The sequence below is a fragment of the Heterobasidion irregulare genome, assembly GCF_000320585.1.
Source record: "Heterobasidion irregulare TC 32-1 unplaced genomic scaffold scaffold_12, whole genome shotgun sequence".
Taxonomy (NCBI): domain Eukaryota; kingdom Fungi; phylum Basidiomycota; class Agaricomycetes; order Russulales; family Bondarzewiaceae; genus Heterobasidion; species Heterobasidion irregulare.
Window position 1 is genome coordinate 1,669,171 of NW_009258208.1, and position 22,591 is coordinate 1,691,761.

Sequence of the window (22,591 nt, forward strand, 5' to 3'; positions counted from 1 at the left end):
GTTTCGTTCCCAGTCCCGCGGCGGCCGTCCCGCGGGTGCGGCGCGCACTCGATTCGTCCGGTGTCCCGCACTTGTGTATCCGCGTGTACGCGCACTGCGGCACGTCGGCAAGCTCATTGTGCATAGACACCCGTCGGACCAATGATATCCATCTCATTCGGCCAGCCTCGGCTGAGTCCACACAAACTCGTCGACATGCGAAAATTCTCTCCAGGCAAGGGAGGAGCTTTCGACAGCCATTTCAACCGCTCCATGCCTTCAAACTTGAGCCAGAATCTGCCAGAATGCCGTCGAAAACATGAGGCCGTACTTGCCACCGCGCCAGTCTGCCTCTGTGTTCCCTATCCCGCCCCGGAAGACGTCGAGATCATCACTCGCCACCTGGCTCGCGAAACGAAGGACATTCAAGGTCGATGAATACAACGACTTCACCCTCGGCCAGCCCGTCAGACTTCGATCGTGATTTGTCTCCTATCCGTCGTCAGGTATGCACTGGAGCATCGTGAATGCATAAAAGTCGTGCTCTGTCTGATTACGGCCGCGATCGGTGTTCACGTTCATGTCTGAACTATGTAATGCGTATATGAGAGCGCGCTACATAAGCGACTTGCAGGCGACGCAGTTCTCAGTCAAGAGCATTCAGGGGGATGAGAATGAATTTCCACACGCAGACCACGCTGCGCCCCCTATCAGAACTCACTCCAAAAAAGCATAACAAATCTTACAAATGACATACACGGCCCCATAAAATACACTTGGCTCTTTTTCCCTGCTAAAATCAAGTCACCGGCTTCACCTCGTCCAGAACCTTCCGCGTGCCCTCGACGATGATCTCCCACTCGACGCGATGCAGCCGCGCCTCGAACGCCTCCATCGTCTCCCCCTCCTCAAACGGCACCTCGCGCACGACCACCGGCGCGCCCCGATCGACCGCGCGCACCACCCGATGCACCATAGCCCCCGACGCCGCGACCTCGCCCCTCCGGAACGCCTCGTACGCGCGCTCGATCGCGTGCGCGCCGTCGAACGCCCCGGGCAGCGCCGGGTGCAGGTTGATCACCGCGATCGCGCGCGCGGGGTCCACGCGCGGCGCGCCGTCGAGCGCCCGCGCGCCGCTCAGCGCGTCGAGGAACCCGTCGCCCATGATGTGCATCCACCCCGCGAGCACGACCGCGTCCGGCTGCGCACGCAGCACGATGCGTGCGACCTCCGCGTCGTAGTCCGCGCGGGAGTGGTCCGGGTGAGCTTTGAGGTAGGGCTGGAGCGCGAGATGGGCGGTAGGGATAGGTGGGGAGGCGGATGCCGCGCGCGCAAGGCCTCCGGCGGCTTTGCGGTTGGAGAGGACGAGGACGATGCGGGTGTTTGGGAGGGCGGGCGTATTTTGGGCGTCAATGAGCGCTTGGAGGTTGGTGCCTGCGGGCGGGCGGGGCAAGGCGAGGGTCTGTCAGGGATGAGAAAAACAATGATGGGATGCGGGGGTACCTGAGCCCGAGATGAGAACGACAATGCGTCGTTCTGGTGATTCGGTGGCCATTTTATGAAGATGCGCGAACGATGTGATCTTGCCAATGCGCGAAGCAAAAATCTCGGAGGTGCAACCCTATAGGTCACGGGACCAGATACCGTGGCCCTAACCCCATTCTAGTGTTCCTCGCGTCAGTCAGCACGGCCGGCCACTCTTCCTCCCAGCCATAATGTCTTCCTCGCTCGCTCGCTCGTCGTCTCGCATCCTTCAAGCTGTCCGCACACGACCACGACCTTTGCTTCCGCATGCCCACCGCCATTTTACTCCTGCACTGATTGCGATACCCCGACGAGCGTTTACTTCGACTCCACCGCGTCCAATCGAACTTTCCGCCCGACCCCAAATCGAGCCGGCGGTTCTCTTGTCACACCCATCACCACAGGACCTCGAAGAGGCTGAAATAGACGCAGAACTGATACCCCCTCTGGAGGCCGTAGTGAACATCACGGACCGCGCCGCCCAGGTTCGTCGCACATTTCTCATGCATTGTCCGCCGCTGATAGTCGTGCGACGGAACAGCAACTGTTGAATATCCATGTACGCGAGGCGAACCCTGACGCGGGGCTGCGCATATCCGTCGAGTCGGGCGGGTGTCACGGATACCAGTACAAGATGGCGCTCACCAAACACCGAGAGCCGGACGACTAGTACGCTCACACCCTTATCTCCTCTCCCCACATGACCCCTCACGCCCCGTTCGCGCGCCGCAGCCACTTCTCGCGGCGGGACATCGCCCCGTCGAACGTGTATGTGGACGCCGTGTCGCTGCCACTCCTGAAAGGCGCGACGATCGACTACGCGACGGAGCTCATCGGCAGCTCGTTTCGCATATTGGACAACCCGCAGGCGAAGGGCTCCGGGTGTGGCTGCGGGGTCAGCTGGGAGGCAAACATCTAGCGCGGTATATTATTTTGTTTTCTCAGTGGGCGGGCGGTGTGCGATATAATGGTTTCCCCTGCTCATCGTGATGGCACATGGTGTGCAATTCACCACTCGCGCAGCCTCCGTTTGCCTCGTGCGATGCGCAAGTCGATGCCAGTGACAGGTTGGTCTCCCTTGCTGGCCAATTCTGAAACGATGCAGATATATCAGGCAACTCGTTAGAAAGGAGCCGGCGATCCTATTTCCTCGAGGCAAACTACCCATTCCGCTTCTTTTCCATGATACTATCTCCGCACGGTGAGCAGCCGCGCTGTCAGACATGGCCCAAACATTGTGGTCAAACGTAACCGCGTAGATGAATGGTGGAGATAGAGGGGAACACTACATATGTGTATCTAAGGGGTATTCGTACATGTATGCGCCGCGCGACGAGCATTTGCCTTTATTTTCATAATTTGAACCAGAAGCAAAGCCCGCGCGAAGCACATTTATTTGCCTGTTTGCAGATCCACGGGCCATCAGAAGATGTCGCCCTCGAACTTAATCGAAGCAGTGCGTGTCGGCGTCAATACGAGGGACTAGTGCGAGGGAATGCTACGCTCAACACATCGTATATAAATAGGTGATACCTCAGGCCCAAGAAAACAACTCTTCGGAGAAATCGACTATTGTATTGACAATGAAGAGGCGAAAAGATAATTTAACGGTATCTGTGACAACTTCAGAAAAGACCTCGAGCTGATGAAACACGGGGGCGCGATCGCTCGTATCGCACCTTCAGACCCTGAATAAATTAAGGCTGGTGTAGAACATCAGCGGACTTGAGCATTGCGGAAACTTCGCGGGGGTATCAACGAATAGTCTAAGCGTTCGGTCTGTCGGAAGCATGAGGATATCTTGCTTACTTCGAGCTCTGCGTGCGCACGGGGGCGAGCGGTCGCCATTGGCGCTCCCACTCCTCGAGACAGCGAACGAAGCCTGGGTTGGGCTTGATGCACGCTCGCCGCTGCCTCACAAATGCGGCAGCGGCCTGGTATGACATGCCACGTTTGCGGATGAGGTAGGCGATGACGACCGATGCGGAGCGAGATACACCCTGGTCGTGTGTGAAGGAAGGAAGGATCAGATACATGCGTTGGGGCATCGGCGAGCGCGCGCACCTGATGACAGTGTACAAGGACGTTCTGGCCTTTGGACAGGGCCGAGTCGATCGACTCGACGGCATCCTCGAGGTGCGGCTTGAGATCGGCGCTTTCTATGTCCTGGATATCGATCCGATAAGTGGACACGCCGTCTGCACCACTCGAGGGAGTCCAGAAGCCGTCGAGGACTTGGACTATGTGACGGATATTGTGCTCCTTTAGGAGAGTCGGTTCAAGAACAGCGGCGAAGGAGCCAAGATATAGTGCCCCTTGGCCTGTCAGTGACGGAGGTGAATGGTGTGAGGGATATGATGGGTGCTGAGAAGGTGCGGCGGGGAGAATGAGGTGCATCGGGGTGCACATGGCCTGTGTGACTTCTGGGGGGAGTCCGGCGAAACTGATCATCATTGTTGGGTTTGATGACGACGAAGACGACGACGGCAAAAGACAGGAAGGAGAGAGGTTGACATACGACGAAGGGGTTGGGCTCGGGTTTATAAGGTAAGGCCCAGCTAGGCCTTGTTTTATGGGTTGGTGAAAGACAGCGGCATGACGTGCCTCGCCACTCCACAAATACCGCGGCTCGTGACGCCAAAGTCGAGACTGGTTCCGGCCCTTGCTCCACCATGATGGCCGACCGAAACCTCTCTGGAGTGCAAACACACATCCATCGATTCGTGGACACCGCCAGGACGGTTGCCTCGAGGCGATAGTCTAGGCGTATGTCTTCTGTGCCAAACCTTTGCGGCATGTTTGCCCCTCGGGCTGCCACGAATCAGGAAGCGCTTGGTCTTCTGTACCCCCTGACTTTCGAGCTGACTCGCTCGACGCATAGTACTGACGAGACAAGATCCAGCAGCAAGCTCACGTTCTGACTCCCATCGGTCTAGATTTTCTGATCGCATTCGCTGTCCTATTGACAGTGGGCAGCACTTTTTCAGTTAGAGAGTAGGCCGCAAGGTCCGTGACATTCTCTCAGCAGGCTGCACCCCCCACTAAACCACTTGAATGTTCCAGTCTTTGTCTTGTCTCACTGTGGCGCGAACGTAAAATTATCTTTGATCAGTTGCGTAGTAAGGGTGCATTACCTGGAACGTTTGGCTTCTTGCGTTCTGGTAGGCGTTGACACAAACAAATCTGCAAGAGCGTAAGCGGGGAAAAGGCATTCAATTATGTGTGAAACGGGATGCACCGGGGAAAATGCCCATAATAGGCTGAGGGTTCCCACGCACAGGCCTCGTTGTGATGACCTAATGATCCAAGCTGTGCCAATTGGGAAGGGGACCAATTTAAGGCCCGCTTAAGAGCCCGCTTCGTATCACGGTCAACAGCACCCTTCACTCGCCGTCACCACCAACAGTGTCGCCTGCCCTCTCTCTTTCTCTCCTTACCATCTCCTACACGCTCTTAATATCTTCATGTCTGAAATCCGCAGAAAGCTTGTCATTGTCGGAGATGGTGCCTGCGGCAAGGTCAGCACAGTTTCCATTTGTCTCGACTATTCAGTCCACTGATATTTTCCTGTGATACAGACTTGTCTGTTAATCGTCTTCTCCAAGGGGACTTTCCCCGAGGTGCGTGCCACCCACTTCCTCCCCTCAAATATCTATCGCTCATGCTATGCTATCTTGCTTTCCCAAATATATCTGATGCGCTTTAATCATCCCATAACGCGATAGGTTTATGTCCCGACTGTGTTTGAGAACTACGTCGCCGATGTCGAGGTTGATGGCAAGCATGTCGAGCTCGCGTTATGGGATACTGCCGGACAGGAAGATTACGATCGTCTTCGGCCCTTGAGTTACCCAGACTCCCACGTCATCCTCATCTGCTTCGCCGTTGACTCCCCAGACTCGCTTGATAACGTTCAAGAGAAGGTACGGGTTTTCTTTCCAGTACCCTTCCTTGCTTTCATCCATCATGTTTGGATGTTCGCATCGCTTTGGGGTCAGCTGACTAATGCCTATGACATCATTCTCATTACGTCCTACAGTGGATTTCCGAAGTGATGCACTTCTGTGCTGGTCTCCCTATCATTCTCGTCGGCTGCAAGAAGGATCTCAGGCGTGAGCCGCGTGTGATTGAGGAGTTGAGGAAGACGAGTCAACGACCGGTAACCCCCGAGGAGGTTCGTCCGCCTTGTGTACCCAGCTCAGCACAGCGCTGACGTCTTATTCTAGGGCATGGCTGTCGCGCAAAAGATTGGCGCCAAGCACTATCTGGAATGTTCGGCCAAGTCTGGAGAGGGTGTACGCGAAGTTTTCCAGTATGCGACAAGGGCGGCCCTCTTGAGCCGGTCCCAGGGACGCAAGAAGCACTCGCACTGCGTCGTGCTCTAATCGTCTCCCCGCACTATTCTCGCGCGTGACGCTGGCAACATCTTCTCTTGGTTTAACCATGCATCCAACACCCACGCATTCCTCCGCCCTCTGCATACCCCGCTAGTAGTCGTCCGTGATAGTAGTTTTTCTCTGCGGCTCTTTTCGACTGTTCGCCTGCCCTGTATCTCCCATAGCAGTAACCTTGCCTTACATGGTTTGCTCAAGCTCATCGTCGGTATACATATCTCGTCTGCGTTTACGTTTATCACGCCTCCATTTGCCTCGTTTCATCCTGACGCTATATAAGATATCAATGATTGGTCTAGGACAGTATCTCCTTGTCCATGAGATCACTGTGGTCGATGATGGCATCTTCCATATGACGCGAAATGACCCGGTTCGTGTCAGCGGAGCAACATTGTGGCGCTCTTGACAGGCCTGAGTCTGACTGCTAGCAACTTACCACATGTTGCTCGAATTGTTATCTGATGCAACAACTTGCCCGCTGTACTCGTGTTGATCGCAAGTCGACGCAGCTAGCGTCGACATCTGCGCTCGCTGCACTGCTGGTTGTTGCATCCATATCGTGCTTCTTCACGGCATTTTACTTGGCCATAGCTCTCCCTGAAGGTCAGCTAGAATCGGTCGAACGGGTCCATCTCCTTCCAATACTAGCGCCCGAAGACTCTTTGGCTTCAAACCGATCCTCGCTTGGGCTTTACGGTCTTGATACTGACAAAAAATACCTTGCATATCTTCCGCACAGCGGCTTCCACAACCAACGCATCGCTTTCGAGAATGGCCTCGTGCTCGCGCGCATGTTGAACCGGACGCTGATCGTCCCGCCTGTCCGTCTGGGAGTCGAGCCCATTCCCTACTCTCCATTCGACGAATTACTCGAACAGCTGAGATTCTCGGACGACAAGGCTGGCTCGGTACAATGCTTGGGCACTCCTTGGTACCTCACGGTTCGCCCTGAATGCTCTGATCTAGACTCTCCTGGATACACTCACGTCGCGTGGAACTCGATCGTAGACATGAGTTCTATAGAGGTTGAGCAGCCACTGCATTATATCGATGGATTCAATTATCCTTGGCTCCTCGAACGCTCGCCCGATGACACGGAGATCTTTGTCCTCAAAGACAACAACACTTACGACTATCGATTCATTGATTACCTCCCTCCCTCCACCGGGCCCGCTCTCTCCAGATATAACTCATCTCTCCAGATCAACACACTGTCTAGATCTCCTGAAAAGCTAATACAACTCGGTACGCTCTTTGGATCTACCAGGCTCCATCTGAAGGTGCCCGCCAACAAGAAGCTACGAAAGTCCATCAGAGAACGGATGGTCTTTTCCAACCCGCTTCTCCTGCGCGCCGCCCACGAAGTAACTGGTCTTCTGGGTGCAACTTACCTCGGCGCGCACATCCGCATCGGCAGCGGCCATTTCCAGCACCACGGGACTTACCACGCGCGGGTGGTGTGGTACAAGCTGCTCCAACGCGTTCTGGGCTTCTCGCTCGGGGCTGCCAGGGCGATGGAGCTGGATCTTGACGCCTCGTCTGCGACCTTGCCATGTCCGTCTGTGCTTCTCCCAGACTGGCCTGCCGTTCGCACGCCTCATGCGCCCCTCCCACCACTTGTCGGCTCTAGTAGGCTACCTTGCAGACGTCCACTGCACACTTCTCCAGAGCTCATGAAGCTCAACGTCCCCTTGTTTATCTCGACTGACTCCCCAGAACCGGATCTTGACCCTGCGCTGCAATTATTCTTCGACTCGTTCCCGTGCACTTTCTTCCTCTCTGATTTTCTCCGGGGAAGGAGTGACTCCAATCCCGTCGATGAGCTGCTTGAGATGGGAGTCGGCTCTCTGAACGTACAACCCGAGCTCAACGCTCTCGTCAATCCCGGGGACAAGCGGTCGCTGATGCCTTTTCTTGAGCCATTTTTGGACGCGATGGTCGTCAGCCGTGCGTGGGGCGTCGCTGGCACGGATGGAAGCACGTTCAGCAGGTTCGTAGAAGACGTGCTGTGGAGGCGGTATCACGGATGGGAGATCGTACAGCGTGGATAGTGCGGCGGTTTATGAGAGTTTTTAGAGTAGCACCTGATGACTCCATTTGTCGCGCAATTGAAGAATCAAGTGAGGGGATATCACAAGCGTGCAGATATCAGATAAGATGAAGATAACGCGCATCTTGAGTCCTTGCCTGCCTGCAGGTTGCTCGTCGTCATCCTCAGCCATGTCCACCGCGTTCAGGCTCGCCCTGCGGTCCATACGTCCCCACCGGCATCCTCCAATCTCACATCCATGTATGCGCGCCGCATTCCTCCGCTCATTCCAGCACCTCGCACCGCAGAAGCCGCAGCCGAAAGAATCCAAGCCGATCCAGAACCAGCCTCCGAGCCAGGCCTCGTCCAAAACCGCGCAGAGTCTGGCCGCCGACAATACCGATGTCTCGAATTCAGAGCAGAGGAGGCGGGATTGGTCCATTATTCGTCGGCTTGCAGTCAATCTCTGGCCCAAGAACGACTGGGGAACGCGGGGGCGCGTCCTCCTTGGTGTGGGTTTTCTCGTGAGCGGAAAGGTGGGTACAACCTTTACTTCTTGATCACGATGGGATTTTTTGTCTGCAAGTCCTGCACCTGGAACTCTGAAAGGGCACTGAGCCCTGCAGCACATGCTTTCAATTTCTGATATGAACACGACCGTTCATCGTAACTTAGATTCTCAACGTCCAAGTACCGTTCTTTTTCAAACAAATTATCGATACTCTCAACATCCCTGTCACCTCTGATTCCACTGTCTGGGTCGTGTGCGGCTCTATCATCCTCGGTTGTATGTCAGCTCTCTCCGTCTTTGAATATCCTACACGTTCTCATCCTCCAACCGTGCTGAACACCGTGCCCTTGCAGATGGCGCTGCACGTATCAGCGCAACGCTCCTTGGAGAACTTCTGAATGCTGTCTTCGCTAACGTCGGTCAGCGTGCTATTCGTAAAGTGGCTCGCGATACGTTCGAGCATCTCCTCAACCTCGATCTCAAGTTTCACCTCTCGAGGCAAACGGGCGGTCTGACTCGCGCAATCGATCGGGGTACGAAGTTTGTGCATCTTTCTGCCCCTATTGTCATTGATTTTCACTGACATCCTTCGCAGAGGCATTACGTTCATTCTACAGGCGATCCTGTTCCGTGTCGTCCCAACCGCTCTCGAAATATCTCTAGTGTGTGGTATTCTGGCAAGTCTCGCTTTGTATTGTGCTTAAATAGCATTGACGACGATAGACGTAGACCTATAAGTTTGGATGGGACTACGCGGCCATCACCCTAGCTACAATGGCAGCGTATACCTGGTTCACTGTGCGCACGACCGCGTGGAGGTGTGCCTTTCTCCTTCATGCATCGAAAATAGTCGTAATGACGTCTGCTCAGGACTCGCTTCCGGAGAGATGCGAACGCAGCCGACAACAAGGCCGCGACAATTGCCGTTGACTCGCTGATCAACTACGAAGCCGTCAAGGTAGGGTTTATGCGCCGTCTTGTCAGCTTGTTGCTCGCCTGACTTTCTCTGTTCAGCATTTCAACAACGAGAAGTACGAGATCATGCAGTACGACAAGCACCTCGCATCTTATGAGAAAGCGTCTGTCAAAATTGCCACGTCACTCGCATATCTCAATTCTGGGCAGAATGTCATCTTCTCGACTGCTCTGACTGGCATGATGTTCCTGGCCGCACAAGGAGTAGTCAATGGTAACACGGTCGAACATATTCTTCTAATATTGTGATTCATGTCGACTCAGGTACAATGACCGTCGGCGACCTCGTCATGGCCAACCAGCTTGTGTTTCAATTATCCCTGCCTCTAAACTTCCTCGGAACTATCTATCGCGAAATCAGACAAAGCCTCCTCGACATGGAAGTTCTCTTCAACATCCAAGCACAGAACACCCCGCCGAAGGTTGCTCCCTTTCACATGTGAACGCATTGGATTTATGTTAACCGCTTGATAGGATGCTCCTGATGCAAAACCTCTGGACCTCACCGGGGGTTCGATCACTTTTGAAAATGTTGCATTCGCCTATAACCCTGCTCGCCCAATTTTCCGCTCTTTGTCCTTCACCATCCCTGCTGGTAAGAAAGTCGCCATCGTCGGCCCCTCTGGGTGTGGCAAATCGACTGTTTTCCGCTTGCTCTACCGCTTCTATACGCCTTCTTCAGGGCGCATCCTGATTGATGGCCAAGACATATCGAAAGTGCAAATGGAGTCTTTAAGAAGGCGGGTAGGCGTTGTCCCGCAGGACACCCCTCTGTTCCACGCAGATATTATGCACAATGTCAGGTATGGGCGGCTGGATGCGAGCGATGAGGAAGTTGTGGAGGCCGCGCGAAAGGCACATGTCCACGAGACGGTCATGAAGCTTCCTGATGGATACAAGACCACGGTAGGTGAGCGCGGACTGATGATCTCCGGCGGAGAGAAGCAGCGGCTTGCGGTGGCCAGGGTGCTATTGAAGGACCCGCCAATACTGTTCTTTGACGAAGCGGTAAGACGTCAGCCATTCTATTTGCGGGTTCGACTCATTTGCGTGTAGACTTCTGCTTTGGATGCACACACTGAGTCGGAGCTCATGAAGAACATCAATTCGACGCTGCTGGATCGAGCGCGGACCAGTATCTTCATCGCGCATCGTCTGCGCACCGTCGTCGAAGCAGGTCTGTTTATCTTGCACTCCTTCTCAAGAGCTGCATGGGTCTTTACAGTATATTCTCCCCCGCGTGTTCAGACCTCATCATCGTCTTGAAGGAAGGAGAAGTAGTCGAGCAGGGAACGCATGAGGAGCTGATCAAGGAGGGAGGCTTGTATCACGGGATGTGGCAGCAGCAAGCTGCGGATGTATTCATGGAGGACTCGCCAGCTCCTGTTGAGTGAGGACGATATCAGGATTCAGGTATGTGAGGTATGTCATAAGTATAAGGCATATATATAGCACACCGTGTGAGAGCCAGTTAAATATTTTGAACCCACCTACTTGCAAATTTGCGCACTCGAAAGTTTTTGACCGTCCATCAACACCCGCTGTACCATATTGTATACTGATTGAGGTCACTCTCCCCACGAATAACATTCTCCCTCATGACAGGCCGTGCGCGCGAGTCCTCAGAGCTGCATATCTCCTGCACTCCATCTCCCTGATTAGCCGAAGACATCCTGGTTGGTATATGTCAAAGGATGCATCCAAAGGTAAAAAGAAGGGAAACGCGCCTGACGACAGCAGGGCCTAACTATGACGCTCTGCGACATGATTCATACATACGGTATACGAAAGCAAGCCTGACCGCAGCGCCTAAAATCACTGTTATAATACCGATATTTATTCTTTGCGGATAGACGAGATTACCCACGATATCAGCATCAGATAAATCACGTTGAATGCGATATTTCACGCCTTCATTGTCCCACAAGATCACGTAGGCGTTTGCATATGGTATTCTAATGAATATGGAGCAGGATGGAGCGCAATTACGGGAACGATATCTCGATAGATCTCTTCAATTGAAGAACCCTGGGCGAACAACATGACTGATCTCGATGGACAAACGGGAAAGTTCTATGAGGGGATATGTTTTTTTTTAATCGTCAAGTCGATTTCTGGGCCGTGCGAACGATAAGGCTAGGAAGAAGCCCGCGGGGATAGGCTGTTGTTGTCTGATGGCGATTCTGTCTGAGGACAACACCGATGTTGAGCGAGTCGTTGCAATCAAGGTTTTACCTAGGCGGTTATTCAATTGATTGTCCTTCAAGCTGACGATAAGAAGACACCCCGAGGAAAAATTGCATTGAAGGTCCATGATACGGAAGTATAGTAACATGCTGAGGAAACATTACGTTTCAGCCACGTATGAGCGACGCCCGGGTCTTCGTGAGTGAATCAGCAATTCCCAAGAATGTTTCAGTTAGTTGTATCTGTGTACCAAATGAGTATATGAAGCATCCATATAGTATTTGACGCACTGTGTCGATAGCATTTGTGTAGGAGCAAGAAATTGTCGCTGTGGAAGCCAGTTGGTCTTGAGGGGCAGTTGAATAAACTTCCTCAGCTAGCTGAGCCATACGACGCAATTGAGAGGAGCTGTAATCCTGCCCGAAAGATACAGCATGGAAAGAGAGAGGTTTTCTTGAGATGATACACGTGAGCACTTCAAATCTGAGGATATGCAGTAATATGCATCGTCCTGATACAAGCTTACCCTAATGTAACCGCCTTGCGACAAATATCGTATACCGTCTCGTCTCTCACTGAACATTCGCCATCGCTCAAAAAAATCAAGACAGGGGCTCTATACATATGATCGGTGACAGTGTCTTCTGAATTGGCAATATCACAAACCGTTCAGAACTGAAGGAGGACTGCATTGTCTGTTGCGCCTCCTTCAATGCGGCATCGAAGTTTGTCCCTCCAGCCTCTTCTTGTGTGAGTAGAAGGCTGAGAAGTTGGTCTGGCGTGCTGGAGAAATCATTCGTGACCCGAGTCTGGTTAACACCATCAGTGCCTGGGATCAACGATGCTCTGTAAATACTTACTCGCGCCGAACTACTGAAAGTAACCACAGAGTATGCATCGTTCCGAGCTCCAGTAGCCGATCGAATGAGGCTTCGGCGCGCAGCCAAGAAACTATACAGAGAGGAGAGAGCAGCGCCATATCGGTTGTCGGCCCTTTGTCGGATCAACGTCGAAGATGGAGTGTCAAGCAAAGGCCGGCGATCGCTGCAAGTCATCGATCCTGAACTCCAAGCATGATTCGATATCTAAGCATGTTCTCCCTCAGAACAAATGAAAGTTACCTATCGATCACAAAGATACTGAGACACGAAAAAGGGGTCGATTAATGCATGTCTTCCGAGATCATTCGAAAGACATACACATGGAACGACTGGCGTAACAACGCTGGATCCTTGCAATCGAAGGAGTGTCCATCGTGTGAGACATATCCGAGTGCATTGTCTGGGACCGTTCCCAGGGGTAGAGGTGCATGAAAGATGTTTTGAGTGCAGAAAGAATGCGAGGCTGTAGCTGCGTGCTCTGGTCCTACACAGACAGATTTATCACCTGTTTGAGATAAGTTTGACGATCGACGCACCTCCGCACATTGAATCGCTGTATGGTTGTACCTGTTAGCAACAATTTTGGAAGAGCTGCTCGTGGAACTGACCATTTCGCAAACTCAGCTTGTTCTTCCCGTGAATAAGGATCTATAACGTTTGAATCTAAGGAACAGCTCGTGCCATTGGAATATAAAATTAGATACCCTTGAAACCTATCGCCAAAAGCAAGTCAAAATTTCACCAGATTACATTGTGAAGTGATCCTACCGAGGCGTGCCCAATGCAGGCGATGAGATATCCAATCTTTGCTGCGATCTGGTGATGGCTGCATGCGAGCAGTTTTAATATGTTGCAATTCAGCACCTTCACAGATCTGTCCTGCTGCGCTACGGCTGTGGAAACGGGTCAGATGTAGTGCGGGACAAACGTTGAATACTCACCAGAAGTCGACGTGCACATGATGTTCCTGCGATGTACAGATCTGTCTCGAATTCAGTACTTCATGATACCCTGAAGTGAACGAGATATCTGCAAACCAGATTACAGAGCATGGGAGCACCATTATCTCCGGACCCGAACCTATGACCATCCAATTCCACCACATTGTCGGGAGAGTCCACAAGCCACCTTGCAGCGGTCATTGATCCATGACGGGTGTCGTGAAGGTTTTGCGAATGGCCTGCGCTTTGACTTCAGTCATATGTTACGAGGATTGAGTATCATACACACCAATAGGAAGCGTGCAGAAATACTCGCATTGACCACATCGTTCCTCACAAAAATGAAAAAGGTTGTCTACTTCACCATGCCTGTGTGTGCCTGTATGCGAAGTTGATCCAGGAGAGATGGGCATCGCACAAGCAAGGCGGCGCGAGACTTGTGTGTACTGTGGCATGGATCAGCGGAGGCAATACTCAATAAGTTCTCAAGTCGATTCATGCCTTGGTAAATTGAAAACTCTCGTGCGTTCCTTCGAATTCCTCCATGATTTCGGACGGTTGAGTTTCAATGTAACATATTCCTGGAAGCTCGCATAGATGAGCACACGCATGGCTTTGCCTGATTTTGTGTGAGCAAGCTGGTAATGGGTCAATCAATAGAGAACAAGGTACCCGCAGAGATGGACTGCATCGGATTCCAATCCATGGAAATGATCAGGAGTACTACAAAGGCGAGCACATCTAGTTGGAAAGGATTCTTAGACCATTTTGAGCAATACAAAAGAAGAGGATAAGCAGCCTACAATTTGCAGCTGATAGGACACGATTGCACTTTTTCGCAAGAATGCAACTCGTGTGGTTCGTCCCATTGAAGCGTGCACTGACCGCTGCACATATAAGGTGCACCAAGCGCAGTAGGAGCCTTCTGCAGAGAGCATGGCTAGATAGACACGACAATAGTTAGTTCCCAAAATTTTAACAAGGTGTTCGTATTACCTGACCACACAAGTGTGTGCGAGCAGAACACATATGCAGAGACTCCGAATGATCTACCGGCTAGTGGTAAATTCATCAATGAGTCCAATATATATTTGTTTGTTGATATGCCTGACTTACTAAGCTGCAACTATGCATACATCCACGTTTTCCTTCGAGCGAACAAGACTTTCCGCATGAATGGGCACTGATATCACACCTGTGAATCACATAAGTCGGTAGCTGCAGCATAGCAAGGTGACTCTTTCACTCACATGTGTCGACCTGTGTGTCCAGCGCTGCAAATTCAGAGGGATCAGAGAGTCACATCCACTGGATTCAGATATTTATATCAGCTCACGGCAAACCGCAATCTTTTGGTGAAGAATGTTGCTCGGAAATCTCGCATTGCCTCCAGCATCTGTGTGATGTACCGCACATGTGATCCAATGGGTGATTTTTTGGTCGTATACATGCAAGGCTGCAGTTAAGACACTGCATACTGCAGACCTGGACCGAAGCGAGCACGTCTAGATATGCGATATCTGCCGTGCGACGAAGACGCTGGACGTCGTCAAAGTCCTTGAACCGTGAGGTATTAGCACTAAGCCAGTCGCGGACAAGGGTAATGCGAGTCTCAATCAGCCCTGATAGGTGATGTGTGAGCGCCTCTATCCAATTCGCATCCGCAACGGAGAACCGATGCGGGAGGTGCTGTTCGCAATAAGAGATAAGTGCACGCAGAGCCTCCTCCCGATATCGTGAATTGCACTCTTGATCTGTATCAGGATCAGGGACGAAAAAGATTACGCCAGAGTCATGGTGGGGGATCTCAGTATCCGAATCGATGTCCTTAAGGACTAGTTTCTTAGTCGTAGTCCCATAAAAGAGCAGGAGATCCCCACCTTCAATGGTTCGCAGTCAGGTTCCATCAATCCACGGGAGAGGGCTCCTCGAAGTGATGATGTTAAAACACGCGCCCGATGCGATGCAAGGGTTTCTGCAGCCCGTTTAAATTAGCTACAGTCATCCACCTCTGAGATAAAACAGCACTGACGATCCAAAGCACCCCAATCGTTAGCCTGGAAACGACATTAGTGTATCACAAAGAAAAGAATACTATCTAAATTATCTCAACTTTGAGCTTTGCCATCAATGTCTTGAGGGTATGTAAAAAAACACCAGCGCTAGTGTAGGTGACACCTTGCCGCTCGAATCGCTTCTTCAGAGACCCGAACAAGTTGAAGAAGCGGTGAGTATTGATCACTGGCCTGTGCATACAATATCATTAACGCATAAAATCGTCTGGAGATGTAAACTGACCACGGGATGATGCTTATGCGACCACGGTGCAAACGTGAAATGAAGTTGTCCTCCTTTTCATCTTCAACGATTTTCCGAAATTTCAGACTAAACCTGGTGTTATGTAGCACCGTAAGCGAGGGCCCAAGGACGTTAAATAGATAGTACCAAACTCATTGATGATATCTCGTGCGTCAGTGTCAACGACGTCGCGAATAATAATACAGAGAGTCCCATTGAAAATCCCTGGATTAGATGCAGGATCAAGAATAGATGACGATGATTGGAAGCTCTAAAGATCAAATGAAAAAACGAGGTAATCAAAGCAACGACAAACTCACCGTGAAGAGGCCAGAAATATTTCGAGACAGAGCAAAGTTGTTGCGAAACAGTACCTAATCTGAACTGAGTGGCCGCCAAATTCCATCATCGAGGGAAATGTATTTACCAGGTTCGAGATCGCAGTGTTGAATAGAACCTGTTTGATGTGCTCCCAAATCATTATGCTGTGAATAAGATGATACGCACAAGTAATGCATCTTCTTGAGGGCTTCTCTCAATGGAATGTACACCTATAGAATCTATGATTTCAACATTTCCCGGTGCAGATCGCTCAGGAATAAAGCCAACCTTCAAAATCGAGCGCTACAACAAGAGCATCATGGGTCGGAGTTACCGACATCCATACACCTTCAGTCTTTTTTTTCTGAGTGTGACCTGACCCAAGCGAGATGATTGGACACTCACTGTTCTCATTGCTGACCCAGCAAACGAAGTGTCTACGAAGTGGTTCAAGGAGTAGCTTTTACCAACAGATTGCTCGCCTGAAAAAGTAGACGCCGATGAGAAGTGTCAAAGGAATGTATAAAGACACTAACCCATAGAGCTGACGACTCGAACTGGCTATGATTTTTAAGTGAATGTAAATCTGACGTCTGACCGTTGTGACATGGCAACAGGCTCACCTTTGAGACCATGTACGACTGGAATAAAGATTCATACCATCCCAGACTCAGTGCGTCGACAATCTGTCCAACGTCCGCACCAAGTAGTTCACGTTCATATTCAGGGGTCCAGACGCCATCTTTCAATGGAATGAATCTATTTTGGCGTGTGACAGCGAGATGGAGTGGGATTAGGCACAGCAGCTCTACGACCCATTCACCAGCAGAGAACAAGGAGACTGCCAGATCTTGGAAAGAAAAATCTGCGTGACGAAGCGCACATACTTTGATCTCCGAGAGCACTCCGCCGGTGGGTTTGTGGACGTGATCCTGGAAGGATCTTATCAAACCATGGAAATATGCAGCAAAAGGAGCCTCAGGGTTGTCGGTCAAGAAGGTGATAGATTGTCTACTGCGCCCAAGATGGCTGATGTTTTCTCTCCGGATAGCAGCTTGAACAGGAAATCGTGTCCAGACGTCGAGGTGGCAATCGATCAAACAGTTGTTGGTGGTATTCACCTGATCCCTTTCTGGGACGCGCATCCCGAGTTCCTTGAACTGGAACTCGCTCGATTTCCTTCGTATCTGCAGAATCACTGACTGGACACTGTTCACAGAAGGTGATAAAGCAAGGAAGTGGACGGCGAGACGAGTACCCAGACTCGTCACACCAAACGTCACATCTGAAGACAAAGGCGGAATAGCGATGCGGATGCCTTCCTTATTCGCACCAAAAGAAGACCAATGATAGGCAGCCAGTTGGTGCCCCCCATCATCGCAGGGTGTGATCGCAAGCAGGCAAGACCCATCAGGAGTCGAATAGAAATCCAATGACGAGTGATCCAGCTGCAAGCTTGCAGGTCTAGTATCGACAATTCAGTAAGCCAAGTCTCCAGAAGATGGATAAAATTTACCGAAACTGCTGTGTGATCAAAGACAGGATCCGCGCACGACCAGAGCGTTCAATCAAGCAAAGCTCTTCTGTACCAGTCACAAAAAAAAGCGAGCGAAGAGCCGGCATACCATCATACCAACGTGTAATCTGTATCTCGGAGCCTCTAGCAGTCATCGAAGCAAACGCTTCGTCGAGGACATACACTTGGACCTGTAGTCGTGGTGGGTCATTCTATGCAACAATGATGAGTACGTGAGCGGCTTTGGTGAAATTTGCGGACTTACCGATGTCGTTCCGCATACAGCCAATAGACGCTTCGCTTCATCGAAGGCCATCACAAAATCTCTAGAGAATCTAGAATATAATATTCTCTTTTTGTATTGGCCATGAGAAATCGCATGATCAAGGTTCACGAGCTCCTCAACATAGAATGAACAGTGATCGTTATCGTCCACCACAACGAGGTATAGACTAGCGCCAAGCCGATGTATGTACCTACAAACGCAGTGAATAAGAAGGACAATTCAGACCACGGGGACAGCAAACCTTAGCGTTTCATTCGGCGCAAGGAAGAACGACAGTGCATGCTGGGTTTGTACACGAGGGGTTGGAAGGTGATTGACACTGAGGTGCAATGCTTGCTCATCAGCCTGAGTGAGATTGAGAGGGAATATTGTGAATCGGATCTGGGGTGCCGCTTGTTTGATACGCAAACCAGAGAGACTGAGAGCACCTAGGAGGTATGTATTCGATCTTGAGAGTGCAATGTGGATCTTGTTGAAATTGAGCGTACCATACGAAGAACCGTAGTTCTGCATTCCGATCGATCCCAAACGAATGTACGTAGGATCACTGCGAGATCAACCTGATATTAGCACAGCGTAATTATCAGTGCGGCAACATGGGTACCTCGCCGTATCCTTATTTAAGACGGCTTCAACATCCTTGATAAATTTGCTCCGCAATGTGGAGGCCTTTTGGTCGAAGGGTGCAGCTATAGAAGCAAGCAGGTCGTCGAGACGGGATTTCTCCAGAATACGAGCAGCATCATTGGCACGTTTGCTGATCTGTTCTGCAAACCAAGGCGATACAATTGGACAAATGGCGTCTTCCACCAGCGTGAACACGGGGTTTATCTGTTTTGCATCGAACAACCAGTCAAAGAAAGCGAGATCGCTCATTTTGTCAGCTTCAATCTTTGCAGCTTGGGACGGGTCTGCCGCCGCAACTGTCAATTGACGAAAAGCATTTGCGACGTCGGTGAAAAAACCCCTCCTCTTCTTCAAAACAGAGGCATAATTCCCTTTGTCAAGGATTTCTTGTACGACCTGTACTTGATTATCCGTCGGCACCCCTTCCGCAAGAAAATTCTTTGCCAGAATTGCGCGATGTTTCAGTACATTGAATGGCTTGCATTTCGAGAGTGTTAGATACGTCATACTGCTGGGCGAGTTCTTATCCAGCCAATCTATCCTCGATAAGTTGGCTTGGATGCGCTGAATAGCCAGAGGAAGCGACGTACTAGTGACCGAGTCGTCGTAAGATCGAATGGGAGCTTCAGCAAAGGCTACTGAGATGGTCCTGCGTGCAACTGCGTCGGATGTTGATCACGAGGTGGAATAAATCTAGCGAGGGCTCACGGGTACATCTGTGATACCTGCTTTTGCAAAAATGCAGTAGCGGAAAACAAACAATCCTGCCTGAAAGCTTCCGAGCTGCGGTAGAATTCGGAACGTTCTTGGTCGATGGCATATTCCCGAGCTTGTTTGATCTCCCGGTAGTTGTGTTCAAATTGTGGACAGATCTCTGGACACCTCTGCTGTAATCCGCTCTTAAGAAGGAATGCAAGAGCTGCGTCGTCGATGACCTCTGGAAATGAAATTGAGAAAGCATGGTTGCTACAATGTGTCGTACCAACATCCTACATAATCAGGACGAAGAACGACGAACTTGAGAAACGTTTTCAGGCGCATCTCGTTCATAACTTCGTAATATGGTTTTCGATTCTCGTGAGCCGGTATATAAGACGAGGTTATAAAGCCGCATGAGGTTTCCCCAGCAACTATAGACGTTGAAGCCCTCAAGTCTTGACGGTCAGAGAGATGATCGGGAATTGCAATGTTGCTCGATGGAATTGGCAATGTCATCTATAGAGCGATGCTCAGTATGAAAGAAATGAAGAACGAAGGAAGAGGGAAAAAAACCTGAAAACCGTCCATGGAGCTGACGCCTTCCACTTCATCACGAGTCTGGGCAACTTCAAAAGAGATTATACGTCCGAAATCATCATCCAGCTTGTTATCTTCGGTGTCTATTACTTGATCTGGGACTGTCCATTTAAACGCCTTGGACTGCTCGGTGGTCAGGACGGCTATCGTCTGGTCCACGAGTTTCAAGAGATACCTGATCGGAGCGTCAGGAATGGGCATCAGCTATCACAATGTAAACTACCTCATGAAGGTGCATCGATTCTTCGAAACTGAGGAAGACGCCCCGTCTTCCCAGGTGGCTTCTTCGGGCCAGTAGACTACGAATGCATTGAAGCTATCCCCAAACGGTTCGGGAAGGATGACAAAGTACAATCCAGAACGTAAATGAGAGTGCATGGGCTCTGAATGATCAATCTGAGCCTTGAGGAGTAGATGGCCACTGTCCGAGTTCCAGAGGACTATGAGTTTTGAACTGATTAAATCAGCCACTACCGCTCACATTTGTTCGGTGATGGCACCGGCACTGAGTAAGAGCTTGACGATCTCCGGCTTGCTCCCATAGACGCCGACCGGCTTTATGCTTGTCTATCGACTATGGCATGAGGTGCGGGGTGTGCGACGGATAAGGTCTATAATGACGTACATGATCTAGAGCCTTGAAGTCGATCTTCGTCATTGAATGGTAAGCGCCAGGTCGTAATACATTGATGAGTTCTCCGAGAGATTCTTGGGCGATAACAACCTTGTGAACTGCGCAACGGTCAACAACGAGGGTAGACATGACATCTAAGATCAGATTCACCCAAACCATCGTTTCCTCGTTCTAAGATGAGATCTAGCAGTCTGTACATCCCGGTGATGCGACACAACAGATCGAGGTCGTTGGATAATGCGGTCTCGGTAGACGACGACAAAGTCGTGAAGAGTGGAGTCGAGGCGGACTCGTCAATATTGACCGTCGATGTAAGTATCTAGAAGCATATGTGTGTGAAGTTTCAAGATCAAATTTTTATAAAGCATTGTGCCCACCTGGTCGTCGATCAAGGTTTTCATATGATTATTGGGACTGGGTGGAAGATCAACGACTAAATCTTCGATTTGCAATCGAGGATGATCGATCGTCTAAAGAATGAGATTGTAGCAGATTGTAGCAGGCTATGGAATAGAGAATGTCTTTGACGTACACTGTGACCGTCTAGGGATACGTTAGCATTCTCCGAGATGAATATGCTCCGTGTTTGAGGAGAATCTATCGGCGTCGAATTACGTGAAGCTGCTACTGAGTAGTATTGATCGTCAGAGTCGATATCGGCATCATCGACATCCTCGAGGGCGATTACGCTTTGTGTGTCGCTATCCACATTTACTGGTGCTAGATCAGTTGTAAGGGGCTCCGATCCTGTGATATATGGAAGATCGCCAATGCTCAAAGCAGCACGGTGTGGTGGCGAAGGTAGATCACCGGGGATGTCAATAGAAAGGGCAAGAGGGTCTGATAGCAAGTCAGCGTAATGGATGAAACAACCTTGAATGAAGATACCTGGATGCGCAGCAACAGTATCCGCAAGGTTTTTTTCGTTGTCATTGTAGTTGGCTTCTACGGTTATATCGCTGAGTTGTTTTAGCACAAGGATGGGACAAATGAACACATACCAGACGTGCTACCTAGGGGGGTGGTATCGTGGAAATGGGAAAAAGGACCTTCAACGAGTCCAGATGAATCAGGGCGAGACTGTGAAAATTGGGAGGCATTGTGATTTTCATTTTCTGTAGTAATACTATCAGCATATTCCATATCCATGAGTGCAGGCTGTTGAGATTGAAGTGCAAGAGAAATAAGCGTTATATGGAGAATGAGAGCAGGTAATGGGCGAAGGGGAAGCCTGATAAGGTTCATTGAGACTGACCAGACCCAATACAGATATGTGGAAAGTGAAACAATCTTTCACAATGATGCAGAAGACGCATCGATGAACCTTTCTTGGCTTACACGGACTATTTTTGACATTCTTTATGACGAGTATGCGTCATAGGCTGCGTCCCGAGGAAAAACAAGAGAACTGCGTTCGAGGATGGTACAGCTACATCGTAGCCAGTCAGAACAGAAAAAAAAATCAAAATAAAGCGTGGTGATAGCTACGAAGTCGACGCTTAGATGAGTGAATCGTCTTTTGCTGAAGACTGGCGAGAGACAAAGCTCAAAGCCTGAAAGGACAAATTGTACCAGTCCGCGGAAGTTCCCGATCGCTTATCTGAGCGATCTTTCGACAGAGATGTTAGTCAGGTCTGTAAGCTTTCCACGACTGATATGGCTGCCTGTGCAGTCTCCACTTCGCAGCCAGCTGTACTGCGCTTGAGCGGTAAAATCCTCTACGGTCCAACTGTCGTGAATCATTCTCATGGACGTCAAGAGTGGTCTGGTAGGCGTAATCAGAAGTGAGTGACTCCTTCATCTTTTCCAGCACCTGCCTGCTAATCCAAGACGAATGTCTGAACTTTTAGCGAATGCGCGAGCCCAGAGCGTGAACGTTTGACCCACAGTGGCAGGTGGCGGTAGGTTCTTATGGAGCTCATGTCTTCTGAGAGCCGTATGTAGAATTCTATACGACGGCGCAGCTGTTTACATTCCCCTTGCCTCGGCAATTTCTGTTGACAAGGTCCTGTCAAGTCCGTCCTCTCGAATCTTGTTGAACTGCCTCTAAACGGGTCTGATCTGACCCATCAAATTCACGGATCACATTACAATGTCTGGCCAGAAACGCTGAGATTCAAGCCATCCGGCAGAGGTAGGTGAGTATAGACCGAATATCCTCGCGATGAATTCATGCACACATCAACTTAGTA

General features: G+C 50.6%; 12 protein-coding genes across 12 annotated transcripts; 5 read left to right on the forward strand and 7 right to left on the reverse strand.

Annotated features, from left to right (window-relative positions):
- Positions 1–778: 778 nt before the first annotated feature.
- On the reverse strand, positions 779–1,534 carry HETIRDRAFT_330002 (uncharacterized protein; the record flags this gene model as incomplete). The annotated part of the gene is made up of 2 exons (XM_009554153.1): positions 779–1,413; positions 1,483–1,534. 2 exons carry the CDS (start codon positions 1,532–1,534, stop codon positions 779–781), a joined length of 687 nt encoding a protein of 228 aa, XP_009552448.1.
- A 289-nt stretch (positions 1,535–1,823) lies between these two features.
- Positions 1,824–2,368, forward strand: HETIRDRAFT_247454 (uncharacterized protein; the record flags this gene model as incomplete). Its single annotated transcript, XM_009554154.1, has 3 exons — positions 1,824–1,988; positions 2,045–2,172; positions 2,236–2,368. Coding segments are annotated over 3 exons (426 nt in total), but the record flags the coding sequence as incomplete, so codon positions are not given.
- A 635-nt stretch (positions 2,369–3,003) lies between these two features.
- HETIRDRAFT_412343 (uncharacterized protein) lies at positions 3,004–3,991 on the reverse strand. Its single transcript, XM_009554155.1, has 2 exons — positions 3,568–3,991; positions 3,004–3,503 (listed from the first exon to the last, which is right to left on the reverse strand). Exons 1-2 carry the CDS (start codon positions 3,955–3,957, stop codon positions 3,309–3,311), a joined length of 585 nt encoding a protein of 194 aa, XP_009552450.1. The 5' UTR covers positions 3,958–3,991; the 3' UTR covers positions 3,004–3,308.
- Positions 3,992–4,073: 82 nt separating this feature from the next.
- Positions 4,074–4,454, reverse strand: HETIRDRAFT_126133 (uncharacterized protein; the record flags this gene model as incomplete). The annotated part of the gene is made up of 1 exon (XM_009554156.1): positions 4,074–4,454. One exon carries the CDS (start codon positions 4,452–4,454, stop codon positions 4,074–4,076), a length of 381 nt encoding a protein of 126 aa, XP_009552451.1.
- Positions 4,455–4,868: 414 nt separating this feature from the next.
- HETIRDRAFT_157027 (GTPase-like protein) lies at positions 4,869–6,247 on the forward strand. The gene is made up of 5 exons (XM_009554157.1): positions 4,869–5,021; positions 5,082–5,123; positions 5,229–5,426; positions 5,543–5,677; positions 5,730–6,247. Exons 1-5 carry the CDS (start codon positions 4,968–4,970, stop codon positions 5,886–5,888), a joined length of 588 nt encoding a protein of 195 aa, XP_009552452.1. The 5' UTR covers positions 4,869–4,967; the 3' UTR covers positions 5,889–6,247.
- A 111-nt stretch (positions 6,248–6,358) lies between these two features.
- HETIRDRAFT_54188 (uncharacterized protein) lies at positions 6,359–7,948 on the forward strand (the record flags this gene model as incomplete). The annotated part of the gene is made up of 2 exons (XM_009553579.1): positions 6,359–7,735; positions 7,793–7,948. 2 exons carry the CDS (start codon positions 6,359–6,361, stop codon positions 7,946–7,948), a joined length of 1,533 nt encoding a protein of 510 aa, XP_009551874.1.
- A 241-nt stretch (positions 7,949–8,189) lies between these two features.
- HETIRDRAFT_157028 (ABC transporter) lies at positions 8,190–10,925 on the forward strand (the record flags this gene model as incomplete). The annotated part of the gene is made up of 11 exons (XM_009554158.1): positions 8,190–8,462; positions 8,602–8,713; positions 8,791–8,977; positions 9,033–9,114; positions 9,167–9,255; positions 9,308–9,395; positions 9,452–9,626; positions 9,677–9,834; positions 9,887–10,420; positions 10,469–10,589; positions 10,661–10,925. The coding sequence occupies 11 exons, from the start codon at positions 8,190–8,192 to the stop codon at positions 10,804–10,806; spliced, it is 1,965 nt and encodes a 654-aa protein (XP_009552453.1). The 3' UTR covers positions 10,807–10,925.
- Positions 10,926–11,766: 841 nt separating this feature from the next.
- On the reverse strand, positions 11,767–12,654 carry HETIRDRAFT_329423 (uncharacterized protein; the record flags this gene model as incomplete). Its single annotated transcript, XM_009554159.1, has 5 exons — positions 11,767–11,841; positions 11,890–12,052; positions 12,126–12,215; positions 12,266–12,408; positions 12,460–12,654. The coding sequence occupies 5 exons, from the start codon at positions 12,652–12,654 to the stop codon at positions 11,767–11,769; spliced, it is 666 nt and encodes a 221-aa protein (XP_009552454.1).
- Positions 12,655–12,761: 107 nt separating this feature from the next.
- On the reverse strand, positions 12,762–13,377 carry HETIRDRAFT_329644 (uncharacterized protein; the record flags this gene model as incomplete). The annotated part of the gene is made up of 4 exons (XM_009554160.1): positions 12,762–12,964; positions 13,017–13,033; positions 13,089–13,154; positions 13,223–13,377. Coding segments are annotated over 4 exons (441 nt in total), but the record flags the coding sequence as incomplete, so codon positions are not given.
- A 1,376-nt stretch (positions 13,378–14,753) lies between these two features.
- HETIRDRAFT_53756 (uncharacterized protein) lies at positions 14,754–17,185 on the reverse strand (the record flags this gene model as incomplete). The annotated part of the gene is made up of 13 exons (XM_009553560.1): positions 14,754–15,065; positions 15,302–15,396; positions 15,454–15,478; positions 15,535–15,667; positions 15,720–15,812; positions 15,872–15,990; positions 16,040–16,093; positions 16,147–16,176; positions 16,227–16,270; positions 16,329–16,395; positions 16,446–16,522; positions 16,577–16,601; positions 16,664–17,185. 13 exons carry the CDS (start codon positions 17,183–17,185, stop codon positions 14,754–14,756), a joined length of 1,596 nt encoding a protein of 531 aa, XP_009551855.1.
- A 2,216-nt stretch (positions 17,186–19,401) lies between these two features.
- Positions 19,402–21,620, reverse strand: HETIRDRAFT_442401 (uncharacterized protein). Its single transcript, XM_009554161.1, has 10 exons — positions 21,401–21,620; positions 21,288–21,344; positions 20,932–21,239; positions 20,777–20,869; positions 20,550–20,718; positions 20,391–20,497; positions 20,247–20,332; positions 19,989–20,186; positions 19,742–19,940; positions 19,402–19,684 (listed from the first exon to the last, which is right to left on the reverse strand). Exons 1-10 carry the CDS (start codon positions 21,546–21,548, stop codon positions 19,436–19,438), a joined length of 1,614 nt encoding a protein of 537 aa, XP_009552456.1. The 5' UTR covers positions 21,549–21,620; the 3' UTR covers positions 19,402–19,435.
- A 429-nt stretch (positions 21,621–22,049) lies between these two features.
- Positions 22,050–22,394, forward strand: HETIRDRAFT_442402 (uncharacterized protein). The gene is made up of 2 exons (XM_009554162.1): positions 22,050–22,183; positions 22,250–22,394. The coding sequence occupies exons 1-2, from the start codon at positions 22,056–22,058 to the stop codon at positions 22,302–22,304; spliced, it is 183 nt and encodes a 60-aa protein (XP_009552457.1). The 5' UTR covers positions 22,050–22,055; the 3' UTR covers positions 22,305–22,394.
- The last annotated feature ends 197 nt before the right edge of the window (positions 22,395–22,591 follow it).